The sequence below is a fragment of the Macaca mulatta genome, chromosome 9, assembly GCF_049350105.2.
Source record: "Macaca mulatta isolate MMU2019108-1 chromosome 9, T2T-MMU8v2.0, whole genome shotgun sequence".
Classification (NCBI taxonomy): Eukaryota; Metazoa; Chordata; class Mammalia; order Primates; family Cercopithecidae; genus Macaca; species Macaca mulatta.
The window spans coordinates 139,200,769-139,227,360 of NC_133414.1; the positions used below are offsets into that span (position 1 = coordinate 139,200,769).

Below are 26,592 nucleotides of genomic sequence, written 5' to 3' on the forward strand. Positions count from 1 at the left end.
CTCCCCTTTCTCTTTGCTCAGTGGGACCCTGAGGGAAGTTACCTGTCCCTGTGTATCAGCAACGCTCAGCCTCCGGGGCAGAATCAGACAGACCTGAGGCTTCCCACAGCCAGTCCAAGTATCTGTTCCTCCTAGTATACCAGTGTTTGGTAGTCAGATAGGATTACATAAGCCCTCTTAGCTGACATAGTAGATTAACCACATGGCCCTGGCCTTTCACGCTGTAAGTGGTGCACCCATGATGTTGGCACCCTTAACCGACTGACTGCTCAGTCTTTGTCCTGTGACTCTCTGTTCTTACTTCTCAAGTTTCATGCTTACCGAGAGGATGCTAGATTTGTTCCTGGACCTGTTTATACAATTAGTACCCACTATTGAAATGATGTGATTATTGAATGTCATGCGAACCAATAAGGCATGAGAAGATAGTCATTGCTGTGAGTTCAATGCTTTGGAAAGAGTGGGCTGCCACAAAATATACAATGAAAAAGGTAGGGATAGGCCAAGTATGGATTCAGAAGGATTCTGATCTCAGATTCTGCCACCTTTGCTCCACTTTAAAGACAGGAAAATTGGTGTGACTCATGGTGGATAACTTGGAACTGTAGTGGGGGTGCCCACATTCAACGGAAACATCTGGGCCTCACCTCTGAAGGCTGCCCTAACTTGAAATCATTTAAATGTGAGATTTCAATTCATGCAATTCAAATTAAAATAACATGTTTAAGTTAGATACATGTCTTTTTTTATGATTTCCCCGTTGATTGATTTTTCCATTAATGGACCAGAAGTGAGCTTTCACTCCCATTATCATCTCTTCCTACAGACCTCAGAAAACTCTTACCCAACATAATAACCACCTTAAGAGTAATTGTTAAACTTTAATTATTTCCGTTATAACATGAGAGGGAATTTAGGAAGCAGCATTTGATGAGCTCTATGTTCAACTTGGTAGTCATAGTGCAGTCTTTATTTGAATACTGGTTCATTTCTTGAGTTTCACACTAGTTTGTTTCATTGACAGGACTCAATGAAATAAAGGCTTTGGGAGGCAGTGGGAATCCAGCCGAAATATTACTCTGCAGACGTCCTGGGACCAAAAGCCTTCCAGGGTAACTTCTGTTTGCAGCAGAAGTTTGGCTGTTGTAGGGATGTTTTGTCATTGTGATCACTCCAAAGGGAGTGATTTTAAAAATCAGGAAAGAAAGATCTAAAATTCCACTTTTCCTCAAACACTACCTCTTCCAGGATGCTTCTCCCATTTATAAGGGGGTGACAGTTGGGTCTGCTGGCTATCGAGGGCCACATCTCTATTCAGTTTCTGAGGATGCCACCAAAATCACCCGTCTGTAAAATTGCATCTGCAGTAAAATTCTCAATGAGTAGTCATGCATTTTCCCTGTTCATATGAGATAATCAGAGCAATCACAGTGCCTCACTCTCTACCTAGTGAGTCTTCCTAAATCTTGGCAAATTCCTGTGGTGCTTGGTCACTCCCAGTTCTTTTAGCAAGTGGACCAGTGGCTGATGTATTGGGATTCATGTAGAGTGGTGGTTGAGCCAGTTCAAAACAGTGACCACTCGAGTAATTCCTGAAAAGACAGATTTCTGCCCTTCAGATACTTACTCAGTCACTTTTAATATCACTTTTTATAGGAGTGAGTTCTGGATTTAGAGCTAAATTCATTTATATTATTTCAGTTATGTTAGACAGTATTCATATATATATATATATATTTATTTATTTATTTATTTTTTTTTTTTTTTCCGATCCCCCACAGAATATTACGTAGGTTTAGGCTGAACAGCTCATTCTCTGAACCTACCCTGGATGTCTTGACTCACTGTTGCTTGGTTGTGTTAAAGACAGTATGAACTTTAGCTCCCAAAGTGACAGAAGCTGAACTCTGAGTATATGCCGGGTCATCTGCACTCTGCACTGCCTAACGTACTGATGTTAGTGAAGGGTAGTTTTGGGTCAGCATTATAACCCTTCATTGTTGATTCAGAATTCTCTTTTGCAATATGAGTGGAGTGAAAAGTTTCCCATTAAGCAAACTTCTCTGATCTGTTGCTATCATTGAGTTTCTAATTTGGAGGAATTGTTGAAGAAAAGACCTGCATGGATGCCTCATTTTAACCTCCTCATTGGCAATTGCCAAGAACAGTCAGCAGCTTGGTGTGCCAGGCTGCTGCAGGGGCCCCTCCTCCCTTCCTTCTGCCAGGAGGCCTTACCAGTTTGTGTGTGCCTCTTACAACACTCTAAGGTGGGCGTGGTTTCTGTAAGGTAGGCTTTTTCAGCCTCAGTACTATTGACGTTTGGGACTGGATAGCTCTTGGTTGGGGGGCTGCCCTGTGCAGGCAGCATAGGATGTCAGCAGCATTCCTGGCCTCTACCTGCTAGATAACCAGCAGCAGCTCCTCAGCTGTGGGCAACTGAAAATGTCTTCTTCCAGACTTTGCAAATGGCCCACTGATTGAGAACCTCTGCGGTTAAGGAATGTGCTAATGTGGACTTCGGTGCCCATCTCTATCTGTGGTTTCTTCTGCCTCCTCCGAGACAAGGTCTCCAGGTGACCCAACTTTGCTTTTGCTTTTAAGGAACCTAGGCCGGAGGCTGGGATGCTCTGTCTGGATCGGAGGCATAGATGGCCAGATCTAGGCTTTCCCTTGGGGGAGAACCCTGATGGGTTCAAGATTGTGTAACCTCAAGCCTCTTTGCTCTCCCCATGTCTGTGTTCTTAATGTAGAGGACAGTAACTTTGAGTAACTTTTTAGAGGGTGTTTGGTTTGATAATTGTTTTTTGATAATTTGGTGGATCACTAAAATTATTCTCCAGTCTAAACTTTAAAAAAAAGAACTTATAACATTTCTCACTACTTTTATATTTTGTGAAAAATTACATTTGCAAAAAGAAAAGAAAAAAGGATAGCAATCCTTCTGAAGGTTTTGACTATATCTTAAAATCCTAAATTACTGATGAAAGCCAAACACAGCTTCTTCCTGTTGGGAGTTTCTGCTGTATTCTTGTTGATGTCAGTCATACAAACAACAAATTAAAAACCACAAGAACAGCTGTAGGGGCTCTGGAGAGGGGATTCTGCCCGGAGACAGGCAAGCGGCACAATCCTTGAGAGTTCCCAGGAAATAAAATTCCACATTTGGTGTGAGCAGCCCAGGTCTTCCCATGGTATTCCTAGCACACATGGTGTGGTTTCAAGCCTTTGATCTATACCCTCTGAAGGGACTATATTTTACAACCTTTCCAGAACACACAGCCCAGGGCTCATGGCTATCGGTTCCAAGGGAGCAAGCCATCAAACTTATACCAATTCTTGAAACCACTAAGATACATTTGCAAGGTAAATGGGTTCAAGCTCTCCCACATCCCATGGTTCTATACTTGGGGTGGAGTATTTGGAGGTAGCTTAGAATTACAGTCAAGTAAGGTCCTTCCCTTTTTGTCTGATAGAATCATCCCAGCATGGCCCCAGATTGTTCTTGCATTTGTGGGTAAACATCATTTGTCACTCATAATAAGAAAGTGGGAAGAGGAGAACGTTAACATACCTATAGATAATACATGCACTGTTCCTGCATGTGTCACAATTAGCTGTGTCTTGCCCCGTCCGATATGAAAGCCTACAAGATAAGAACAGGAGAGCATTACAAGCGGTGGCTGGGGGTCACTGGCTTTATAGAGCAGATGCCTCAAATCAGATGCCTTCCCGATGCCAAGCTCATCATGGTCATGGAAATTGATTAATGCGTGTTTCCCAGTTTGCTCCTGTCTCTGCTTTCCATGTACAGAACCAATGCAACACTACAGCTAAGATGGTATTTAAATTAAATTTAGAAGTGAACATACGCTCCTGGATGAAGTAAATAATATAATTTTGTTATAAGCACAGGGAATATCAGATGTTTCAATGCAGATTTATGGTGTTTTGAAGAAACTTTGAGGAAAAACCAACCACAGATACATATGCTGACTCCATGGCTTATGTTTGCTCTACCCCCGCCTGTCCTGCTAGAACCGGGACTGGCTAAGTGCGGCCTGCATGCCAAATCCCGCTGGGGCCTGGTTTTGTCCAGCAAACTAAGAATGGATTTTACATTTTTAAGTGCTTGAAAAAGAAATTGAAAGCATATAATATTTGTGACACATGGAAATGATCTGAAATTCACATTTCAGTGTCCATCAATAAAGTTTTTACTTTTGTCAATAAAATGGTGAAAATTTTTATGAAAATACCTATTTCTAGTATCCTCAATTTTGCCTCTTGGTCTGCAAATCCCTGAACATTTACTTTCTGGCTCTTTAGAGAAAAAAAAAATGCCAAGCCTTATGTTAGAATGTCTTACTGTCATTGCCATAACTTCTGAATTACTTTCTCTGACTTTATTCTCTGGTGAGTTCTGTCAGACCCCCGAGGCCAGGCAGATTTTGGCCTTTTTGGGGAGGTTGCTGATTCTCCCCCCTAGTTAAAAAATTAATAATAATAACCTTGGGGTCTTTCTGTAGTATATTGTTGAAGGTTATATACACATAAAGGGGTTGATGATGAGAATTTTCTGGACCAGGCTGGAGTTGCCTTGGCTATTTCTTGGTCCAGCCACCCAGGAACAGTTGGGGGGTGTTTTGTGCTCTCACGGTTTCTCCTGTTTCATCCAGCCTTTCCTCTCTGACATTTTTAACATGCAGATTTGTATTTTCTGAATATTATTTTATGTCCAGGCACAGACATGATAACCGGAATGTTAAATTTGTGGCAGGAGAATAGCTTCCATCTGGATTGGCTTATAAACACTTTGGGGGCAAATTTCCATGTACAGAGCTACTCACCAGAGTAACAGTGTGCACAGAAAGTCTTCTGTCAACATTGCTAGTCAGTATTTTTTATCCCCTTTGCTATGTAAACTTCTCTGCATCATGGGTTCTAAATTGAAAATAACTTGTTTTCCTCATTATATTTTCTGTTACATCAACATTTGACAAAAGGATTGTCTGCTACATGCCGTGATTGTCTCAGTGGGCTTGCAAAACTCAGACCTGACCTCTCAGTTCCGTGCAGTTCGTTGATCAAGTGACCATATTCTGCTCCAAAGTGTTGCCAAGCACTTCCTGTGATTCATCATATTTCAGCCGGAATTGGAGTGACAGTATGGCTGTCTCTATTGTCTTTTCATCATCCCCTCCCACTTTGGGTGCCTTTGGAACCCCACATCAGGCCATTCCATTCTCCCGCTGGCTTTGTCAAGGGAGACGGGGATGAACAGCCTGTGTCTTATCCCTTCCCCTTGTTCCTCATCAGACACGGTGAGTTTTCAGTCCTTACCCCTTTCCTCCTCATGGCAAGCCCAAGAATGCATTCCTCCTGCACCTTCCCACCTGGCTCCAGACTCGCCCACCCCATGCCAAGACTCTTCCACATCATGACATCACTCTTCTCCCTTCTCTCTTGCCCTATATAGACTTATAGCCTTTTTCCATCAGCTAATTCTACTGGAGCTTGGCTCTAAGCTCAGTGCTGACCAAGGTCATTTTGCACAGTGAAATAAGTGCCATCCTTGAGCTCAGGTGCTAGCACGGTCCATGCTGAATGTGTTGTTAAACCGTTGGCCTGGGTTGCATATGAGGTACTGCTCTACTATTGTGTTGTGCTGGTGGGTATAAACCTACAGTCAGGAGAAAGAGTACCTAATACTTGTCTATAGGTGCTAGTCATATCCAAATTTTAGGTTCTTACAGTGGGCCAAACCGGGGGTATTTAACAGTTTTCTGAAGGCACTCTTTTTGTGCTTACAGGAAAGTGTGAATTCTAAGCTTATGGCACCTTCCTGCCCTAAACCTCAGGGCAAATCTCTATCAAGCCTCATCAACATCAATACTCCTTTCTCGCCCAGTGTCCAAGTTTCCCAGTGCCTCACTTGCATTAGAGCCCTAAGCCTTCTAATTATGCTAGCCTCACTTACAGAGGAGAATACAGTCACACTTCAGGTCCAGGATCTCATTATTCTTAGACCTCAGGCTTCTCATGCTCCCTGTCACCTTGCTTGTACTCTGGGGCTGGTGTTCTGCACCACATGTAATTGGCAGCTTGGGATAGGCAATGGACCTGACAATGAGAGGACAAAGGCTTCAGGCACCTGAAATGTACAAGAGGAATCTTCCAGGACCTTGGAGTTCTTCAGTAAGAAGTTGCTTTTCTTTTCTTTTTCTTTTTCTTTTTTTTTTTTTTTTTTTTTGAGACCAAGTTTTGCTCTTGTTGTCCAGGCTGGAGTGCCATGGCACGATCTGGGTTCAAGCGATTCTCCTGCCTCAGCCTCCCGACTAGCTGGGATTACAGGCATGTGCCACCATATCCGGCTAATTTTGTATTTTTAGTACAGACAGGGTTTCTTCATTTTGGTCAGGCTGGTCTCGAACTCCCAACCTCAAGTGATTTTCCTGCCTCGGCCACCCAAAGTGCTGAGATTACAGGTGTGAGCCACCGAGCCTGGCCCAAGAAATTGCTTTTCTGAAGCCCATCCTGAAAAGACTACTGCAATCACTTTGTAGAAAGCACATATGTCCCCGTTACCGTCAGTAAGCAAATAGTTATTAAGTACCTACTAAGTGTCAAACATTTTTCTGGCTCTACAGGAGACATTTGCAAATAAGATAGAGTCCTTTTCCTCACAAAGCTCACCGTGGCATGGGAGTGGCAGAAGGGCAACATAAATGCATGAATGAGCGAACAGCTAGATAATTTTGATACTGCTGAGTGTTAAGGAAGTGTTGTGAAGCAGTCTGGCCTAGAATGAACTCTAAGGGGGTGACATTTTTAGTGAGACCTGGATGGTAATAAAAAAGCAGTCAGTCATCTGTTGATCCAGGGTTGGGTGTTGCAAACACAAAGACCATCCCGTGTTAACATCCTGCAGTGGAAATGATGCTCCTTCTCTTTGCAAGTCAGAGAAAAAGGCCAGATGCGGCAGGTGAGAGTGGTGAGAGATGAGGACATGTGTATGAAATGAGAGGCCCTCTGGGCATTATTTTAAATTGAATGGGAAGCCACTATAGAGGTTTTCTTATAGGTGGTTGAATGACATGGAAACACTTCTTGACTTTTATTCTCTATCCTCTCCTTCTGTAACATCATTTTCACTCAATGTCCTTTCTCTTGCTTCCTTTATTTACAACGCAGCCCAGTTCACCAATTCCTGAGAAAATGGCGTGGTTTGGCTGATGTTTGTTGGTAAGAAGCAAAGGAGTCATTATGTTTTCTTTGTTTGGAGATGTATCTGTGGTCATCCTTTTTTCAGCTAGTTGGAGACATAATGGGTGGTCTGTCCGTTTCTAAATATATGTATGTTTCTGCCATGTGCGAGAATTATTTTTAGGACTTCATTACCATGAAGGTGAGGTATTGTTTAAGTTTTGTTTAGGATCTTCCTTTTGTTTAAAGGAATCAATTGTTTGGAGTCCATGAATGTCAGCAGGAGATTAATTTGTGAATAAACTTTAAAGTGTTGACCTTGTCATGTGGTTAATTCACAGGCAGCTGCCAGCAGCTGATGTCAATCAGGGTATGCCTGCTAAAATTTTATTAAGCACGAGTGTTCTCAATAGAGGGCTTAAAACTATGTAATCCATTGTGCTTATTGCTTTGATAATCCATCTAATTGTCCTTGAAGCTTCCAAGCTGTAGGGTTTGGCTTCACTGATAATTTTATGGTCACATTAATAATTGGGCTGCAGCATCTGAATATGTTCTCCAAATAGAGATGAAACAGATAAGTTATTTCTACAGGACAGGGAACACAGAGTGCTGTTATGGAATTTCCCTATTTTTTCCTTCTCCACTTGGAAACATGTCAGCAAATAGTACTTTGAATGATTCTCTTTCTATATTGCCATTGCCATAAGGCAGAACAATCTAAAAACTTTAAACTGCTAGAGCAGATACTTCTCCAGTGACTGTAGGGCTGGAAATCTTTTGTGAATTAGAAGTTTAGAGAGGAGAAAGCTTAGGTTATTGATGTAAAAGCTGCAGTAGAAGAACATTTGGGTCACAAATTATAAATTTTCTGTCTTGCAGATTAATTGCTACCTTTGTAAAGCACTCTTCCCTTTTGCTTTGAGGAACCTGTAGTATACACAGGCTTGTAACTCCATGCGTGATACAATACCTGGTACCTTCTGGGCATTCAGTTAATGTTAATGTAGCCAAGTCATAGAATCCATGTTTGTATTTTTGTATCGAAGTCCAGAATAACACATCTGTCTATTTAAAGAATTCCAACTGAGTGTGGAAAAAAACCCTGACAAATATAAATTGTGAAAAGTGCTAGTCTTCATTTTTCTCCCCACATGAACTCCTTTGGGTGCTAATGATAAGCATGTCCATTGTAAATACGGATTTTGTGGCATTCACTATTTATTGTCCCATAGCAGTTAGTTGTAAGTATTCACTTAACAATGCATATAGCTTGGAAAACATCGCATTCAGCACCAGGGACAGTGTCACAAGTCCAAGGCGCTCTCTTTTTTTGGTGCTTTTGTTTTCTGTTCTGTTGACCCTCTAGCCTCCCATCCTTCTAGAACTGAGTTTTATCCCAGGGACCAATCTGGGGACCCTGGACCTCCCCTTGCTTGATGCCTTTTGAACACTCCTTGGTCAAGGTGGGCTTGCCTGTTAGAGGAGCCTGGACACGAACTGTTAATAGGGAAGCTAAGAACATAGAATCTGCGACAATGCATGAAAGAGAAGATGATGCTCTGTTCAAAACAGAAGGGATCTGGACAAGCCAATTTTACAGGGTAGTTTTGGTGGAGTCCAGTTTTTGAGTCATTTACACTTCTATTTCATAGTGAACCACCTGTCTTCACAGGACTTCGCTGTACTTTAAAGAAAGTAAAATAAACTTGACTTACAGAACACAGTGTGGAGCTCTAGCCAGTGCACCCTCCTTTAAAGGAAACCTCAGGGCCACCTCTCTGTGATAGCCTGGACCTCTCAGGTTTAGCTCAGCATGCAGTTCCCCACTTTCTCCAGCTACCTTATACCTTTATAATAATCGGCTCTAATTCTTCAGCTGTTATTATCAGCAATTCCTGAATGTACAAATACATATATATACTTGTATACTTACAAATATATAACATGCCTGAATTTTTTTTGTTTGTAAATACACACACATACATACATACCTTTGTAAATGTATTTTAAAAAGTGGTGACAATTTGGGGCATGCAAGTCCTCAGTTATTCCTTTTTGGACAGTAGCAAAAGAGGGAATATATGCACCTTTGTATATTTATTTTAAAAACTGGTGACAATTTGGGGTATGCGTGTTTTCAGTTATTCCTTTTATGGACCATTAGCAAAAAAGGGCATCACAGATAGACATTTGAAAAGAAACTAAGAAGGGCAGGCCCATGGCAGAGCTGGTGCTGCAGTTTTTGTGACCCCACTGCAGGAACGATAAAGGAGAAGCAGTGTCTGCCGGCGTCAGCCTGAGAGCCGCACCATGGCCACGTCCTGGGCGGCAAGGAGCAGGGCACGGGAGGGCTGGACGGCATCTGCTCTTTCATGCCGGCACCACAGGGAGATCTAAGTCAGCAGGGCCCTGGGTGTTAGGAAAGGGTGTTGAGAAATGTCAGAGAAAGGTCACTGCAAGCTTTCTTCCCAGCCACATCCAAGCTGCGCAGTGTCTCCGAGACCTTGAAGATGGGGCCTGAGAGGCAGGACTAACAACTCTGAGGCAATCATAACAAAACATGAATTGTTTGGTTAAAAGGTCAAGAAAGAAAAAAAAAAAGAAAAGTCTCACTGTGTTATCATTAGAAGCAAACACCGAGAAAGTGACAAGCATCTCGTAGAGGAATGGTTAGCAAGTGGAAACTAATTTTACAGTACCTAAGAGTAATGACAGTACTAGTATTAGGTTATTGGATTGATTTAAATGTGCTGCTTTTACTGCCGTAGTCCCACAACACTATTTCCTTCATACGATTTAAATTCTCAATGGAAAGTTCTCTTCTCACATTCCTGGGTGACTGGATGGGGCATTTGTGTGTACCTGGTCCGGTTGCAGAGTTCAAGCAGCAGCAAGCATTCCTCCTTGGAAGATGTATTCAGTGTACAGTACACAGGAGGGCAAGCGGCCCCGTTGCTGGTTTGCTGCTCTTTTAAATGGCTTGTTAATTTTCAGCAAGTTCAGAGCTTCCAGTATGTGAGGGTATTATCTCCTAGTATTATCCACGTTAGATAATGCTGAAATCAAGGCATGACCGTCTAAGTGTGGTCTTCAAAACGTTCATCACATAGCGTATTGAAGTTGTCACACTGAATTAGTTCAGAGGCTGTATTCTAGGTTTGCCTGTATGGACCTAAGCTGTCGATGGTGGTTGTTACAGAAATAAAAAAGGCATGGTCTCTGCTCTCAAAGAAAATTCTTTCGCCGTTAATTTATTCTCTCCCGTTTGATCTCTCTTGTTCTTTCCATTTTCCTACTGGATGCAACAACCGTTTTTTTCTTCTGCATTCTTACCCAGGTTTGTGCACTAGCTGTCTCTTCTTGATAACGAAGCCACCATTTATGTCAGCATCTTGAAGGGCTTTGTCACTTAATAGTCTCAAAGTGACATTAATTAGAGGCATAAAATGATACCATTACTATTGCTGGGAGAAATTATGTTTCAAAAAGTAGTAAAGGTGCTGGTTTCAGTGAATCCCTCCTATGTTTCAGAGCCACTCTGAGCAGTAGATTTGGCTTGTTCCTGAATCTAAGGTCTCACCAGGAGTTTGCCAGATTATGCCCTGGACGTGTACTTATTTCAGATGTCAGCTTTTTACAGCTAAAGTGGATTTAGACTTCAGCATATACTCATGGAAATGCAACTACACTGTCATAAGCATTTGAGCTGTTAAATGCTAGAATTTGAGGGAACAGCTAATTTATGGTTGCTAAAAGAATATGAAGTCGATTTTCTTAACCAACTCCCGAGATCACCCCTTCATCAGTCAAAGGCGGTACTGGCTTTTGGTGATGGCTTGTCTGTTCCCTTTTTCCCAGTAGCTGATAGGAGCCATCTGTCAGCCAGCACCCAGCTTGCTAACGTTAAGCTGGGCAGTTCTGAGATCCTTGCTGGCCTTGGATCTCCAAGCAGACAAAGGAAGTTGTTAGTGGTAAAAACTGAAGTTGCAATTTGAAGAGCACAAATTCACAGTGACCCTCCGTACTGGTAAGGTTGTTAGGAGTACTGCCCCTCTTCTCCCCTGCCTTTGGGATGTCGAACAGGGGTGAGTGTTGACGCCTCTCCAGCTGCCTGGCTGCCACCTTCTGAGAGCTCTGCCAGAGCAGCTCCATCAGCTGCTCTTCACGGACCCTTTGGCTGGCTCTCCCCCACCGTCCTCGCCTCTGCTCGATGTCCTCTGCCAGAACACGTGTCTTGCCATGTTGTCATGGCAGACTAATCCTTCTTTGTTCACCCAGCAAATGAATATCTGCCATGCCAGTCACAGTGGAGATAGTTTGTGGATACATGGAATGATGAATGAAGGAGCAAATGAAAAATATAATTGAAAAGGTGTCTTTGTCTCAGATCTGTGGGGGTTGGATTGACCCCTGTTCCAGAGAAACTTAGCAGCTTTTTCCTGACAGTTAAGTAAAACTCTGGAAAACTGTCTCCCATGTTTTCTGCTCGGACTTTGATGACGGAACAGCAGTGTCTGTGGTAGAGTTACTTTAATATAACCACCACTCATGGGTTTCGAGAACGTTAATGTGATTTGATATTGTATGATTAGTTTCTCTTTTCTCCAGCTCTTTCGCCTGTAGATGTATGTCAGGTGGTAAAGCTGTTCCCATTAACTCAGTATTCTCCATTTGTCTAGAATGTCTTTCTGGGGAAGGGCAAATACTTCTTTTTCAGACACCCGTGTAATCTCCCTCAATATGAACATGCATGTTCTATAGTGTTTCTTGCATACAGTTGTGTCCCAGTTGATTAAGGGAGATCTATTTTGTAATCCCATGTGAGAACTTGGAAGTAATGTATCTCTAAGAACATGACAGTTAGATCTTACAGCATTCTAATGCTGAATCTCCATATAGATTAAAGGATTTTGAGGGCTACCCTGGCAACCTCAACACAAATTACTTAGAAATGATGTTTGGAGTACAGCTCATTCAGAAGTTGAGGTGCGTCCGTCTTCATCCCATTTCTCTTTACCTTACTTTTTTTCCATGGTAGGGCAAAGTTCTCAGAATCACACACGTCCCATTCCCCTAAAGCCAGCAATCGAGATGTTAAACCCTGGAAGGATCACCTGTACATGTAAACTCCATGTGATCTCCTTTAACATGTCAGGATAATTTTTAACAAGCCTAGTTATTTCTACTTAGTGCTCTAGTCATAGACCTTAACAGACTTTCCTACAAATGAGCCAACATAACGAACCGGCCTCCCCAGGCCTGTTCATCAGGTATTTGCTGTGCATCCGCTCTGTGCATGGCCTGTGGGGGAACAGTTGCTTGGAAGAATAAAACACAAGTCTTGCCCCCAGACACTTAAAATCCAGAAGACCTTTGTTTCCAAAATGAAGGAATCGTTGATGGGTTAAGGAAGCAAAATCACATAACTCTCAACAGTAGCACTCCTTCCATGGGGCTGTTCTAACCCTCATGCAAACCCGCATCCTTGGTCCTGGCCCGGCTTCTCTCTTCCTTCCCGGGCAGCGCAACACACCCTCTGGCGCACTCCCAGCACGTTGTTTGTTCCTTTTCCCAATCCTAGCTGATAGCTTGGTGACTTCTGCAGATCAGGGCCTGAGGTGCATCAGCAATGCCCGGTCCTTTCATGCCCAGTGAAAGTCAGTTTCCTTCCCACCTCTCCCTCCCTCCCTGCTTGAGACTTCACCACACTTCTCGCCATGGAGCATACCATGAGCTGTAGCTATTTCGCTTTCCCTGTCTCCCTCCATGAGAAGGTCAGCACGATGTGGGCAGAGGTTTTTGTTTCCTGGCGGGCGAACTTGCAGTGCCCACCTCAGGGCCAGGAGTAGAGTAGATGACCGAGAAATATTTTTTGAATAATGCTTGAGTGAATGAATGAGTGAATGAATGAGGAATCTATGTGAGTGCCCTTTTGAGTGAACTGATAATATACCCTTTTGCTTCTGAAAAGGAAAATAGGACTTGCACAGTTTTGTGATACATCTGTCCAAATAGTACTCATAGTAGCCCATTTTAAATTTCCTCAAACAAGTAGGAAAAAGGTCAGTCGTCTTCTGCTACCAACACCCAGTTTTGAAAGTCAATAGCTTGGTCTTGCACCTAAACCAGGCCCACTTCATGTCTGAATAAAGGCTTTTTTTTGCCCTGAAGCAGTCCTGGTGGATGTGTTCCAGGAAGAAACACCCTTAATGAACTCAGTGGTTTTCTTTTGACGGTGTGGACAAATTAACTTTTATTGGCCTTGCAGCTCCCCAGATGTGGTGACACTATAATTCTGGGGAGGCTCTGGCTGTTAGGGAAGCTTTTAATGCTTGTTTTCATTATCAAGAATTAAAGGGTAACAATACTGGTGTATCGTGGCAAAGCATCACAGTTAGCAGGGAGATTCCAACCTGTGTGGCGTCGTGTCCCAGAGGACACAGGGGTCAGCCGGGCTCCCTCTCCCCTCTCTCTCCCTCGGCCCTTTGTCTCCCCTGTCATTCGCCTCCTTGTTTTTTGTTTGTTTGTTTTGGAGACAGAGTCATACTCTGTCGCCCAGGCTGGAGTGCAGCCTGAGATCTAGGTTCACTGCAAACTCCACCTTCCAGGTTCAAGTGATTCTCTTCCCTCAGCCTCCTGAGCAGCTGAGATTACAGGCGCCCGCCACCACGCCCCACTAATTTTTGTATTTTTAAGTAGACACGGGGTTTCACCATGTTGGCCAGACTGGTCTCAAACTCCTGACCTCAGGTGATCCGCCCGCCTTGGCCTCCCAGAGTGTTGGGATTACAGGCGTGAGCCACCATGCCCGGCCCTGCCTCCTTGTTTTTGTAGCTCCTCTCTGTGGCCCTGTCCCAGCAACTTGTATTCTTCCTTTTTCACAGAGCCATCATGCATGATGAAGAAAATGGAGTGCATTCGTATTTTATAGACATTATTATTGTCAGGGATACATGCAGATTTGGACTGGGACAGATACAGAGATGAACACTGTTATTAAGACAGGACTTTTTTAAAAGCTTTAGTGACTTTTAATCATATTTTCATAACATAAAATCATAACATAAACATCAGGAAAGCTAGTAATTATTATTTTGTGTGTGGACTGCCTGGCTATATTATAAACAGGGCAAAGCTTAAGTTTTCCTTCCTTCCTTCATGCAGTCAGGGAGATGCTAAGTTGCAAAATGATGACAGTGATACACACAAGTCACTTGGCCCAGAAGGCACCAAGAGCAGCTATTAATAAGGAAAACAACTTTTTCCAGCTGAGGCCGAGTTGATTAACTTATTTTCCTGGAGGAGAGATAAAGCTTAAGCTATAATTTATTGAAAATTAATGAAAATTAATTTTGGCGGCACTGGCTACCAAACTAGAATGAAAATAAGAATGTGAGCATACTGTATTAAACCAGATTTTCCTTCTGGACTCCCATATTTCTTCAGCTCTTGTACTGTCACAGAGGTTCGAATTTGAAAGCATTAATGTTGTCTATTTGCCAGTGGTTCTGATGGTAAATATCCACAGAGTCTTTTATCTTTAATTTCTTTTGATGTGTGTTTTTAGATCAAGCTTAGTTAACAATTTTTAATGAGAACTTATACGTCTTGGAGCTTTAGTGCTTTGTTTCAAAAGCCTGACCTTGCATTTGCTTTTTAAACAAATGTGGCAGAGAGCTCTTGTTGCCAAAGACTAAAGTCTTTAAAGTTTGGTGTGATCATTTATAAAATTCTTGATGTCCAATTATGAGACTTTTCTAGGGGGATAGCCCTAGTGCTGTAACCAATGAGATACTGAGAGAGAAAACTTTACTACCTTATTGGTTAAAGGATGCTCATTTTTAGATCATTTTTTTCCTCCAGGATCTCAATTTTCATGAATGTTCTTTCCAGCCTATCTTTAAGGTTTATTTTTATATTGCAGTGCAAACAATGCAGTATCAAATGTTTGTTGTTCACGTGGATGTGGACATCAATATGAAGAAGGAGGAGCCAGACAGGCATGTCACGGTCCTCTGAAGGGCCACTCATATTACAAATGGCCTAATGGGCCGGGCGCGGTGGCTCATGCCTGTAATCCCAGCACTTTGGGAGGCCGAGGTGGGCGGATCACGAGGTCAGGAGATAGAGACCTTCTTGGCTAACACGGTGAAACCCCGTCTCTACAAAAAATACAAAAAATTAGCCGGGCATGATGGCTGGCGCCTGTAGTCCCAGCTACTCGGGAGGCTGAGGCAGGAGAATGGCATGAACCTGGGAGGCGGAGCTTGCAGTGAGCTGAGATCGCGCCACTGCACTCCAGCCTGGGCAACAGAGTGAGACTCCATCAAAAAAAACAAAACAAACAAACAAACAAAAAACAAATGGCCTAATGAACTGGGTTCCCAGGCAGGTTCCTCAAGGAGAGATGTTGCATCCTGGCACCCACATCCCTGCACTTAAAAGATCAATGGCCTTGATTTGTCTGAAATGACCTCACAGAGAGGATTTCTGTTAATGATTACAACAGATCCTTCCCAATACACTTTATGGGACCTCTTCAATGGGGTGGGGAGGGGGGGTGGTCTCTGCTGTCTCCAGCACCGGAAAGATGCTTTCACCAGAAGATGAATTGGCATGAACCCTACCGGGCCTGGGGGATAGGAGCTTCTGTAGCCTTTTCAAGTAAAAGGGAAAACCCACACTTGGATTAGCAAAAAAGTTAAAAAAAACTTTAAAAATGCCTGCATTTTCATTAGTTCATGTTAGGTTCCCCATTTTCAGGGGAGAGAGAAGATGAGTGGTCTGGTCTGACAGCCCAGATGTGAATTCTGGCATTAACATGTCTCATCAGCTTTTTGACTTTGGAGAAGGTACTGAGCATATCCAAGCTGCAGCTTCCTCATGGAGGGCATTCCCACCTTGGTTGTTATTTTAAGGATTAAAGAAGATAATACTGAATGGCTGGCACATTGTAGGTGCTCAGAGCAGGTGGCCTCTGTAGGTACTCGGTGTGGGGATTCTCGTTTCACTGGTGGCCTCTGTAGGTACTCTGTGTGGGGATTCTCGTTTCACTGGTGGCCTCTGTAGGTACTCTGTGTGGGGATTCTCGTTTCACTGGTGGCCTCTGTAGGTACTCGGTGTGGGGATTCTCGTTTCACTGGTGGCCTCTGTAGGTACTCTGTGTGGGGATTCTCGTTTCACTGGTGGCCTCTGTAGGTACTCTGTGTGGGGATTCTCGTTTCACTGGTGGCCTCTGTAGGTACTCTGTGTGGGGATTCTCGTTTCACTGGTGGCCTCTGTAGGTACTCTGTGTGGGGATTCTCCTTTCACTGGTGGCCTCTGTAGGTACTCTGTGTGGGGGATTCTCCTTTCACTGGTGGCCTCTGTAGGTACTCTGTGTGGGGATTCTCGTTTCACTGGTGGCCTCTGTAGGTACTCGGTGTGGGGTTCTCGTTTCACTGGTGGCCTCTGTAGGTACTCTGTGTGGGATTCTCGTTTCACTGGTGGCCTCTGTAGGTACTCTGTGTGGGGTTCTCGTTTCACTGGTGGCCTCTGTAGGTACTCTGTGTGGGGATTCTCATTTCACTGGAACTCTCCCTCAGCTCTGGTGGGAAACAGAACTCAAACCATTTTTGCATAGCTTAGCAGGAATTGCATGGAGTTTTTTAAATTATTTGAAAATTGGAACTTGCATTTCATTTTTTTTAAAATCCAAATTCTGGGACACAAATCCATAAATTTCATAAATGTTCATGCCATGCCTTGAATTGCTCATTTTATCTGCAAATGGGCTGTCTGGATTGCCTAGTGGCTCAGTGGCGGGGCTTTTATTCACCTACCAACTTAAAAGGCTGAGGAGGTATTTGAAATCTATTTTGGCATTCTGCACAGGAAGATTATTTAAATTACATTTTCAAGTATGTGTGATACCTACATGAAGCCCAAAGCAAGAATTCGAAATGTGTTTTATATTCTTACAAATATATTTTGCTTTATTTTTCATATTAGAGATGGAAAGCCTTATTATTTTTTTAAGAACTTAAAAGTATTGTTTACAAAGTTATACAAATATAAGCTATAAAAAAGGCTTGCTGTGACCCTGTGAACTAAATGAAGAAAATGATAGAAAGAATATGAAATGTGCTTCCCATTTCAAAATCTCCAAGAAATGATAACTTATATTTGGGGTTTCCAACTCGAATATTCTATTGCAAATAAATAAAAGCCATTAGTTTCAACAGAAAAAGAAAAGAAAATGGCTTCCCTGAAAACAATTCAAAGGATTGCAACCCTGAAGGACAGAGACCAATTCTAGCGTTTGTAGTACTGGGAGAGACAAGGAATTGATGAAGTGTCAACAGGAAAAAAGAAAACAGAACGGTGGGATCATTGAACACTTTTATTGACGGAGATCTGCAGAGAGGTCCCCCCGCCCCAAACTTTTATGAGTATTATAAGGCAGTGGCTGAAACTGTGATGTTCTCAGACACCTCTATAGAATATGTTCTTGGAGCAGGAAGGAGCCTCTGGAGCCTCCTCTCATTTGGACCATCTTCCTTTCATACCAAAAAATGTAGCTCAGAGGCCAGGCCAGGATGAACTACAACAAAATCCAGGTCTCCTGACTCTACATCAGCTCCCTTGCCCGTGACACCAAATGAACTGGTCCTGTCCTTTGCTCTGGAAACCACCAAGACAAAGCTTGATGTCTCCCTTTAGTGATCCTCACCACCACCTCCCATCCCCAAAATAAACCATGCTGTAAAATAAAGCAAGAAAATCTCTTCCTGTGTTCAAGCTCATCCCCTGGCTTCACCTCCCTGAATCTTAGCACTTGGAAGGTTGCTTCCCAGTAGCAAAGTATCCCCGAAGGGAGTAACTTACTGAGCGCAAACATAGTCTGAGGACTGAGACCCTCTTTGTCCATAATTCATTTCATCTCCAAGAGAAGCCCAGGAGGCAGGTATTCTCAGCTGTCTGTTACAGAGAAAAGCTGAGGTCCAGAGGGGTTAATAAGCCTGCACACGCAGGTCAGGGGAGGGAAGGTCAGCATCTCGGGACCTGCAGAGTGGAGAGCCCGGTCACCCCACCCTACCCGTCTCCTGAATCTCACTCTGGAAAAATGGAAGAAGCAAGTGCATGGGAGGTTGACCTCAGCCAGCTGGCTGGAATGATTTAAAATATTTTGGGTTATGATAAATGTGGAGAGAGACATCGAAACTGATTTATCAAAAATATTAGCAATTGAAGTGCTGACATCTCCATGCCATTCAAATAGGGAGTGCTAAGGCACAGGAGAGCCTTTGGCAGCAACAGCCTTTTTGCTTCTGATCTCGGCTCAGTGCTGCTTTCTCTCTGCTGCTCACAATGAGCTGCTTTTCTGTGATGCGTCTGGCCAGAGCCAGGGAACACGGCACTCGGCATTCCAGAGAAGAGCCACAAGATCGTTTTCAGGACTGCAGCGGCTGTTGAGAGACCGTCTAATGCCACCCACCTCCTCTCCTCAAAATTGGGCCATTCCCAGCTAACCAGGTGGAAGACTTTGATCTCTATTAAGTGGGTAGGTTTTGGCAAGAACAACCTAATCATCCTGCTAGAGAGTGCACAGCCAAATTGGGATGGGATCGCCTCACTGTGCCCAGCTTTCCCCTTGGCTCTTGGAGGGGGGGAACCTGGGAAGCTGGGAAATCGGACTCTAAGCCCATACCTTCGCGATTCCTCAGCGTTTATGCACAGCTGCTGCAGCGGTGCACAGTCTTCCATGTGGGTTCTTTCAGCTCTGTGACTTAAATAGTCCCCTTATGCTTCCTCTGTAATTGTGATGCAGTGTTTATTCTGTTTGGGCATTGGTAATTAGAGCAAATTCAGAGATTTCCTATCCTCTGACAGGTCTCTCTGAAGAATGCCTGATTCTGAGTGACTTGTCAATATGAGGACATAAGATACAGCAAGTATATCATTTCTACCCATCTAGCATCAATATCTAGGTTAACGCAAGTCACGTCACACAAACATGTTCTGTGATGGCTTTTTCTTCCTGCTGCTGGGAGAATGAGACCTTTTTCATGTTTCCAAGAGATGCTGTCATATACATTATCCATACATATTAGGTATATGTGTATCATACACACACAGAGTTCCAAAGCAGGACCCCAGGTTGTGTGGGCTGATGAGCAATTAAGTGTATATTTGAACAGTCTGAATGCCGATGAACTGTGAACCCCTCAAAGGCTGGGCCCTAATTCCTTTGACTCTCACATCCCCTCATTGCCTGGCACAGTATCCATCACTTCGGTGATGAGTGGCAGAAATCTAAATGTGTGAATGAATGATGGGCATGTGTGCTTGGCAGTCACACACGTTGGATTGCCTGCACCCATATTCTGGCCTGAACATTTTTAGCTGTATGAATGTGGTCACTGTATTTACAAACCATATAATGGAAGTCCATAAATTATGGTCTGTGGCCCAAATCTGGCTACCACCTGTTTTTGTAAATAAAGAACACAAGTATGCCATTCATACAGATTGTCTGTGGGTGCTTTCAGGATACAATGGCAGAGTTGAATCATTGTGACACAGACTGGCTCTCAATATGTATTTACTATTTGGCCCTCTGCAGAAAAGTTTGCTGACCTCTGCCATATAGGAACTGACCTGAGACCTAGCAATAAACACAGTTGTCCATGAAACTAAGTTCTTACTTCTTAAGTATGTGTATGTGCACATGACCTTTCACATGACCTTTCATTACTTGTTGGCTATTCTTTTTTTTTTTTTTTTTTTTTTTTGGTAAAGTTAAGGAAACCTTGATACAGGATACCACGCTTCGTTTGTATTAACTCTTTCCATCCCTCAGATCTTTCTTCCTTGCTCCCTTGTCTTAAACATCACTGTGAACGGCACCCTCACAAAGCCCCCGAACTCAGGGGGTTCCTTTAGCTTCTTTTTTTTACCTCCATGTGCTTGAGACTTGGGAGAGCTGGGCCTCACACCAAGAAACCACCCTTTCTCAATGAGGATGAACAGGACCCCTACTGTCAGGGAACTGACCCCGCGATGGGGTGGCAGGGATGATGGGAGGTGGTAAATGACTGGGTTTGCCACCCTTCCTGCAAGGTACTAGACTCTTTGGGTTGGTGTGTTACTTGGGATTTTCTTTTCTTAATCATCCTTTTCCCTTTGCTCTGAATTAGTAAAGTCACAAAGCCTGAAGCCTCAGGGTCTCATCACTACCTGCTGGTCATGTTTAAGGGCCTGGGTCCTCTTGCTCTCTCCCGCTACCCCAAGCCTGCAGATAACACCCAGCAAATGCTGAGGGAGGCCTGGCCCGTAGAAGAATCTGCTTCACTCTGGGCAGTGACAGATCCTGATCATGTGCTTGATATCCTCAAATAAATATTCTCACGATCATTTCTGGTCTTCTCCAAACAGCAGAGTATCACTAGGCTGTCGCCAGCCAATGGACACTTCAAGACACTAAATGTTTGGCATAGGAAATCTAAGAGGCAAAGAGTGCTGTCAGGGTTGCCACACCATAGTTGCTGGTGAGTTTACCCAACGAGCCACCAAGACCTACACCCCACTCGTCTGAGGATCTCCTGCCCAGGAATCCCATAGCTGCTACAGGGGATTCCTACTGTTCTAATAATTGATTGGGTTTTTTAAATTCACTGCCCCATTTGCCTTGTTCTTAGCCTTCAATGACTCCCATTAGTGACTTATTTTGGTAGCCTGTGTGACCCTGAACTTCCCCGGAAGACACAAGCATAATACTAAGAGCTCTGAAATAAGCAGGATAATTCTTGGCATTCATGCAAGCCCGCACTGCATAAAGCAGAGTGATTTTAGTGAATTGCCCCAGTGTTTTACAAGGAACTAAAAGGCATGATTTTGCATACTTTTTGCACATCTAACCTACTTGCAGAATTCATCCCACTGAAATGCTCGTAAAGGATATGTCCTTTATTCAGCGCCAACTGTGTGCTGGCTGTAGATGGGAGCTTTGTAGATACTGTATTTCACCACCCCTAGTTGATTTCAGACAAAACTGAAGCTCACAGAGGTTAACCTGTCTCTGCCATAAACATTCTTTGCCGAAGCCTTTTGGAAATCTACATAAGCAAATGAAAATAATGAGAGTCTCTTATGAAAAATAATTTGGAAGCTACTGAAAGTGGTTGTAGCCAGTGACACAGAAATTCCTGCACAGGTTAAAAACTACAGGGAAGCATTTGCCTGACAAACTCAATAGTGAAAAGAAGTCCTATTAAAGAGATTTTACGATAAACATGTTCTAAGAAACATACATTGCCCAGGGCCATCAGCAGGATTCAAAGAATACTGGCTTCCCAAGGAACAGGCCCATGGCCCCTTTGGGCCAGGTCGTCAATCCTGAAGCACCGTATGGAAATGTGGGGGCAAGATTTGTCACTTGCATTCAAAGTCATGGGCTCCGAGGTGCCTGCCCTCACTAGGACTGACTCTTCTGAATGCAGATGAAATTCTATTGGAAGCCCCTGTTTGCTTTATTGGGGTGGTAAGTCGGGAGAGGAACTGACTTTCCCCAGTTTCAGAGTGTTCTCCAGCTCCTAATTTGTAGGCCTTAGCATGTTTTCCAAGAAAAATTTCATTGATTTTGATTTTTATGTTTTTGAGATGAAGTCTTGCTCTGTTGCCCAGGCTGGAGTGCAGTGGCGTGATCTTGGCCCACTGCAACCTCCACCTCCCGAGTTCAAGCAATTCTCCTGCCTCAGCCTCTGGAGGAGCTAAGATTACAGGTGCCTGCCACCACGCCCGGCTAATGTTTGTATTTTTTAGTAGGGATGGGGTTTCACCGTATTGGCCAGACTGGTCTCAAACTCCTGACCTCAAGTGATCCACTCGCCCCGGCCTCCCAAAGTGCTGGGATTACAGGCGTGATCCACCGTGCCTGGCCTCCATTGATATTTTAGCTTGGTCATTCAGTTCATTGTCCTATCATATAATAACTATGTATCAAGGTACACACAGCAGAGTGCATTTTCCTGTTTTCTTTTTGGTTTTGGTTTTGGTTTTTTTTTTAAACCATGAGGTGCAACTAGAATACCTACTCCCCAGTTCAGACCTGGTACATAAAGTAAGCCCTGTGAACCCCTCGTTCTAAAGTCCTAGAACTTGCCCTTCAAGGGATTTGTTGGGTACTCGGTGGGGCAGAGTGTTACATTTTTAGGATTTTGTGAGATTGAAATTGGCCACGTTAGCAGTATTTACACCATGGAAATCAGCAGATGCTACTTCCCTTCCATCCAGAGCCTGTTGTTCCAGATGTCCCAGACCCGTGCTGGCTGCCACTGCTCACAGCTGTCACTCCCGGGACTCTGTGCTGTACCCAGGGTCTGGGAAGGGATGGAGAATGAGCTTGCATCTTATCTGCCTGTCTCTGAGGCTGCAGTCCCCTCCTGTGTTCTGACATGGAGAAGAAGGGTGGGAACTTTGAATTTCAGCCAAATTAACGACCCTGGGGCATGGATCAAGAGGGGGCCCCATAAGGTGGCCTTGGAGTTTGGAACCACTTGATTCTTTGTTATCTGAGTCCAGAGGGCTCTGAGAGAGAGGAGGAAGTGAATGTTCCCAGGAACACAACAGAGACCTGCCTTTCTACCTTCCACTGTGAGCTTGTGCTGGCAGCAACTGAACTAGGATTGATTTTAAAGTAAAACCATCCTTTGTCTTGATTTAAGGTACCCAAGTCCTCAGATGCTTAAGAACCAGGCACTGTGCCATGTTCTGGGATACCGGAGTGAAGGACATTTCCTGATGATGGAAATGTTCCGTAGCTGCACTGTCTTATGTATGTGGCTATTGAGCATTTGAAACGTGACTGCTGTGACTGTGAATTTTCAATTGTCATTAATTTGAGTTTGAATTTCAATAGCCACGTGCAGCTAGTGGCCACTGTATTGGACAGAGCAGCTCCAGAGTTTCAGCGACAGTCTTGTGTGGCAGCCTCTGTGCCGGGCATGGAGAGGATGCATTCATAACACTGGATGCCCACAAGACCACTAAGTCCTCCCCAGACCCCCCGCTCCAGCATTGCTAGCCAGCAAGACCAACACTCATGCCACTAGCGGACATCTTCCCATTCAGACACACCTGCCACTAGGCTGAACACATTAGAAGGTCACCCCATGTCATTCCATCCCATCTGCAGGACAGACAGTGATCTCAACTTACAGGTGAAGAAAGAAGGCACAGACAGATACAGCCCTTGCCCGAGCCCTCAGTGCCAGATTCCTACCCAGACATGTCTTAGTAAACTTAGAACCACACTGCCAGATGGATGGCATCTCAGAGAACCCTGAGGATCTTATTTAAAGCAATCTTCCATACTTGTTCTAAGAGCAGTGTAAGAAGGAGCTCCCATGTATCGTACGGTTTTCCTTTCTCGTGCGTGTTCAGCCTTCTCAGGTTCTTATTCGGGCACACGCCCCTGTGAGTATGCACATTAGTGTACATATTTCATTTTACACCATTTGGTGAACTTTATTTCCCAACTGGTGATGTTGGCATCTTTCTCTTTTGCTGTCTGGTTTAATTCACTACCATCTATATCAATGTCAGTGACTGGGTCACTGTTTGAGCTTTAACTTTTTTTGCAGGAATGTGGACTACTGATCAGTAAATCACTGATATCCCTCACCCCACCCCCGAGGAGTGTTGCTTTTGGATCTGTACTGATTAAAATGGGATGAAAATGGAGATGTAAACCCAAGATGGAACAAGGCCTTTTGGAAATATTACATGGTGTTAGATTACCTATGAATCTACGGTTAAGATTTTTGTACATTTGGCTGGCACTTCTTTTTGCTTAAGAGCATCAAGTTGTAGACAGGCCTCCTGCGCCAAGCTGGAGCAGCCAGAGCCAAGGGCAGAACCTGCCCCAGGCTCTCCGTTGCTGGAGCTGGGCCTTTTACCTCAGCCTCCACCTGAAGGCAGGACGGGTTTCCTCCCCGTTCTTTGCAGTCAGCAAACAACTGTCTCACTCAGCCACAGCAATCCTCTTAAGGCAACTTTGTGCCCAGGTGGTTTTCTGTCCTGAAAATACATTACTTGGCTTATTTCAGGCTGGCTTCTAGCTTGCTAAACCCAGGGCTCAGGGCTCACAGAGTGAAGGGTGCACACCACATAAGGCAACAGCACGCTGCCTCCGATGTCACCTGCAGGACACAGGCTGGCAGGAACACAGACACTTTCAAGGGGTAATGGGCAAGAGAGGTCTCAGCAATCCAGGCAAAGTCGGATAACCCCGAACACAGAGTAGAACAGGCTACTTTGTATCAGTTGAGCACATGGCAGCCTACAGGAGCCTTCTGCACTGGGGAGCTCAAGAACCAAAGCCCCACCTTTAGGTCATTTGTTTTTAAAGACGCTGCTGCACAGTTTAAACTTCAAAAGATGAAGTGCAACAGGGTCTTATCAACGCAACAAAGTATCGGCCATGAAGCTGGTCTCATTCTCTCTGCAGCCCCGCCAGACACGGAGGGCAGCCCGTGGGGAAGGGCATCTGTCTCCTAACCATATACAGTCAGGACTGGCCTCACGATGCCCATTGCTTGAGTTCCAGGTACAGAATGAAAAATACAGTGTCTACTATGTAAAGCCTTGTACAGTCCTGAATACCAATATTATTTCAATTATTTATTATAAGCAAGTCAGCATTTACTTTTCCAAATGTCACATGAAATTTCCTTTCTCTTCCTAATATGATTCCTAAGAGGCCTATGGCTTCTTCTCTTCCTAATATGATTCTATTCTTATTTAGAATGGATATTTTGGACTGGCATATGCTATTATACATTATCAATATCACAAACCTTTAGCCCTAGCAGAATAAAAAGAAATGGCTAGCAATTCATTCTAAGCATAGGTATGGTTTGAATTCAAGGCCAGAAAGATGAACATTAATCAGAAAGAGTATCGTGCAGGATGCAGTGAAGTCTAGTATCATACAATAATCTGTGACCCCTTGGAGCTCACCACACCCTTAGACTATGACCTGTTCACAGAAATGCTGGCGTTAGTCTCGTTACGGACTTGGGTTTGGGGCTACAGATGGACCCTGTGGTGATGGGCCTGCATAGCTTCCTAAGACATGGGTGAACATACATACCCTTCCCGATGGGCCTCTCCTTTTTCCAACTCCTGAATGACCCCCAAGAGCACTTTGATGGTTTCTTGGCTTGAACTGATCAAGTTCTCCATCATCTGAAGTTGTGCTTTGAGGTCGACCACTTCTGTATGAGGCACGATTTGTTGGCATTCTTCACCTGCAGCAACCGCTGTGGGACTAGGCTGGTTCCCCAGCCCCGGCGGGGTGTGAGTCTGCGAGGGCTGCTCACTACATTCAGGGGACAGGCACTGCATCGGGGGTGAGCAGGCCAGGGCAGTTTCCGAGGGCGCCTGGAGCCCATTGAGATGTGTGGCTCTCCTCCGCTCCTCGTCTGCTGGGCAGAGTGACCACTGGCTGGCGGCCGCAGAGTTTGACAAACCAGGCTCGGGGGCCCTGGCACTGAGGGCAGGTGCGTAAACGGTGGCAACCTCTGTTTTAAACACCCTCCCGAGGGCAGGTGGAGCGGGCTCCTCGGAGTTTGGCCTGTCCCGGTCCTGCTTGGCCCTCCCGAGCAGCTGGTAATCGGGCTCTTCGGAGGGGGGCCGAGCGGAGTTTTGGAGCGCAGTTTCTCCATAGCTGAGCAGCTCCGGGCTTTTACAGGGTTCTGCGCAGTTGACCCCCAAAGGCTGGTCTGCTGCGTTCATGTGTTCATTAGAATGGAAAACCAAGGCTGTGGTCTTGTACACCCGCCCTGCGCCACACGGCCGGGCCGCCTCCATGAGTCCAGCCTCGTTCTTCTCTTTAGCATCCGTTAGAAACCCATTGTTTTGGCTTTTAAAGGAATCTGCAGCTGGGAGGCTTTTGAGGTTCCCCTTTTTGCGGTCCAGAGGGAACGTCTGGTAACACTTCTTAAGGTCGGGCGAGGTCTGCACGCCTGTGCTCTTGGTGACGTTGGGGATGGATCTGCGTGCGGGCACTGTCATGTATTTGCGGTAGGCGGCTCTGCAGGACACGGACTTGGCCTCCCGCTTCTCCCCCAGCTGGCCCGAGGACAGCTGCGTGTCCCTCTGCTCATTCTGTGCCTCGCAGATATCCTTAAACCGCACCTGCAGGGCTTTGTTCCGTTTTTTAATCTGCCGGTTGGGGTCCAGGGCGTATTTCATCTCCAGGGCCAGACAGGCGGCGGATTCCACTTCACTCTCCGACGTTGTGAGTATGCATTTGCCGGTGTCCTTACTGACCATGGTTCCTGCATTCAGAAACAGCAACAGAGGCGTCAGTGGGACAGAAATACACACGCAAGCAGTGGCCGC

General features: G+C 44.6%; 2 protein-coding genes across 6 annotated transcripts in view; one reads left to right on the top strand and one right to left on the bottom strand.

Moving 5' to 3' along the window:
- Positions 1-26,592, top strand: part of DOCK1 (dedicator of cytokinesis 1) — a 549,533-nt gene that overhangs the window by 245,291 nt on the left and 277,650 nt on the right. The gene's annotated exons all lie outside the window — the stretch shown is intronic.
- The window catches only part of INSYN2A (inhibitory synaptic factor 2A), a 61,020-nt gene that overhangs the window by 14,871 nt on the left and 19,557 nt on the right, over positions 1-26,592 (bottom strand). For 2 of the 3 annotated variants that reach the window (NM_001193840.3, XM_015148446.3), the window contains 2 exon segments: positions 3,572-3,643; positions 25,340-26,528. In NM_001193840.3, coding sequence (NP_001180769.2) covers positions 3,572-3,643; positions 25,340-26,523 — 1,256 coding nt within the window. In that variant the 5' untranslated portion in view covers positions 26,524-26,528. 3 annotated transcript variants of the gene reach the window in all.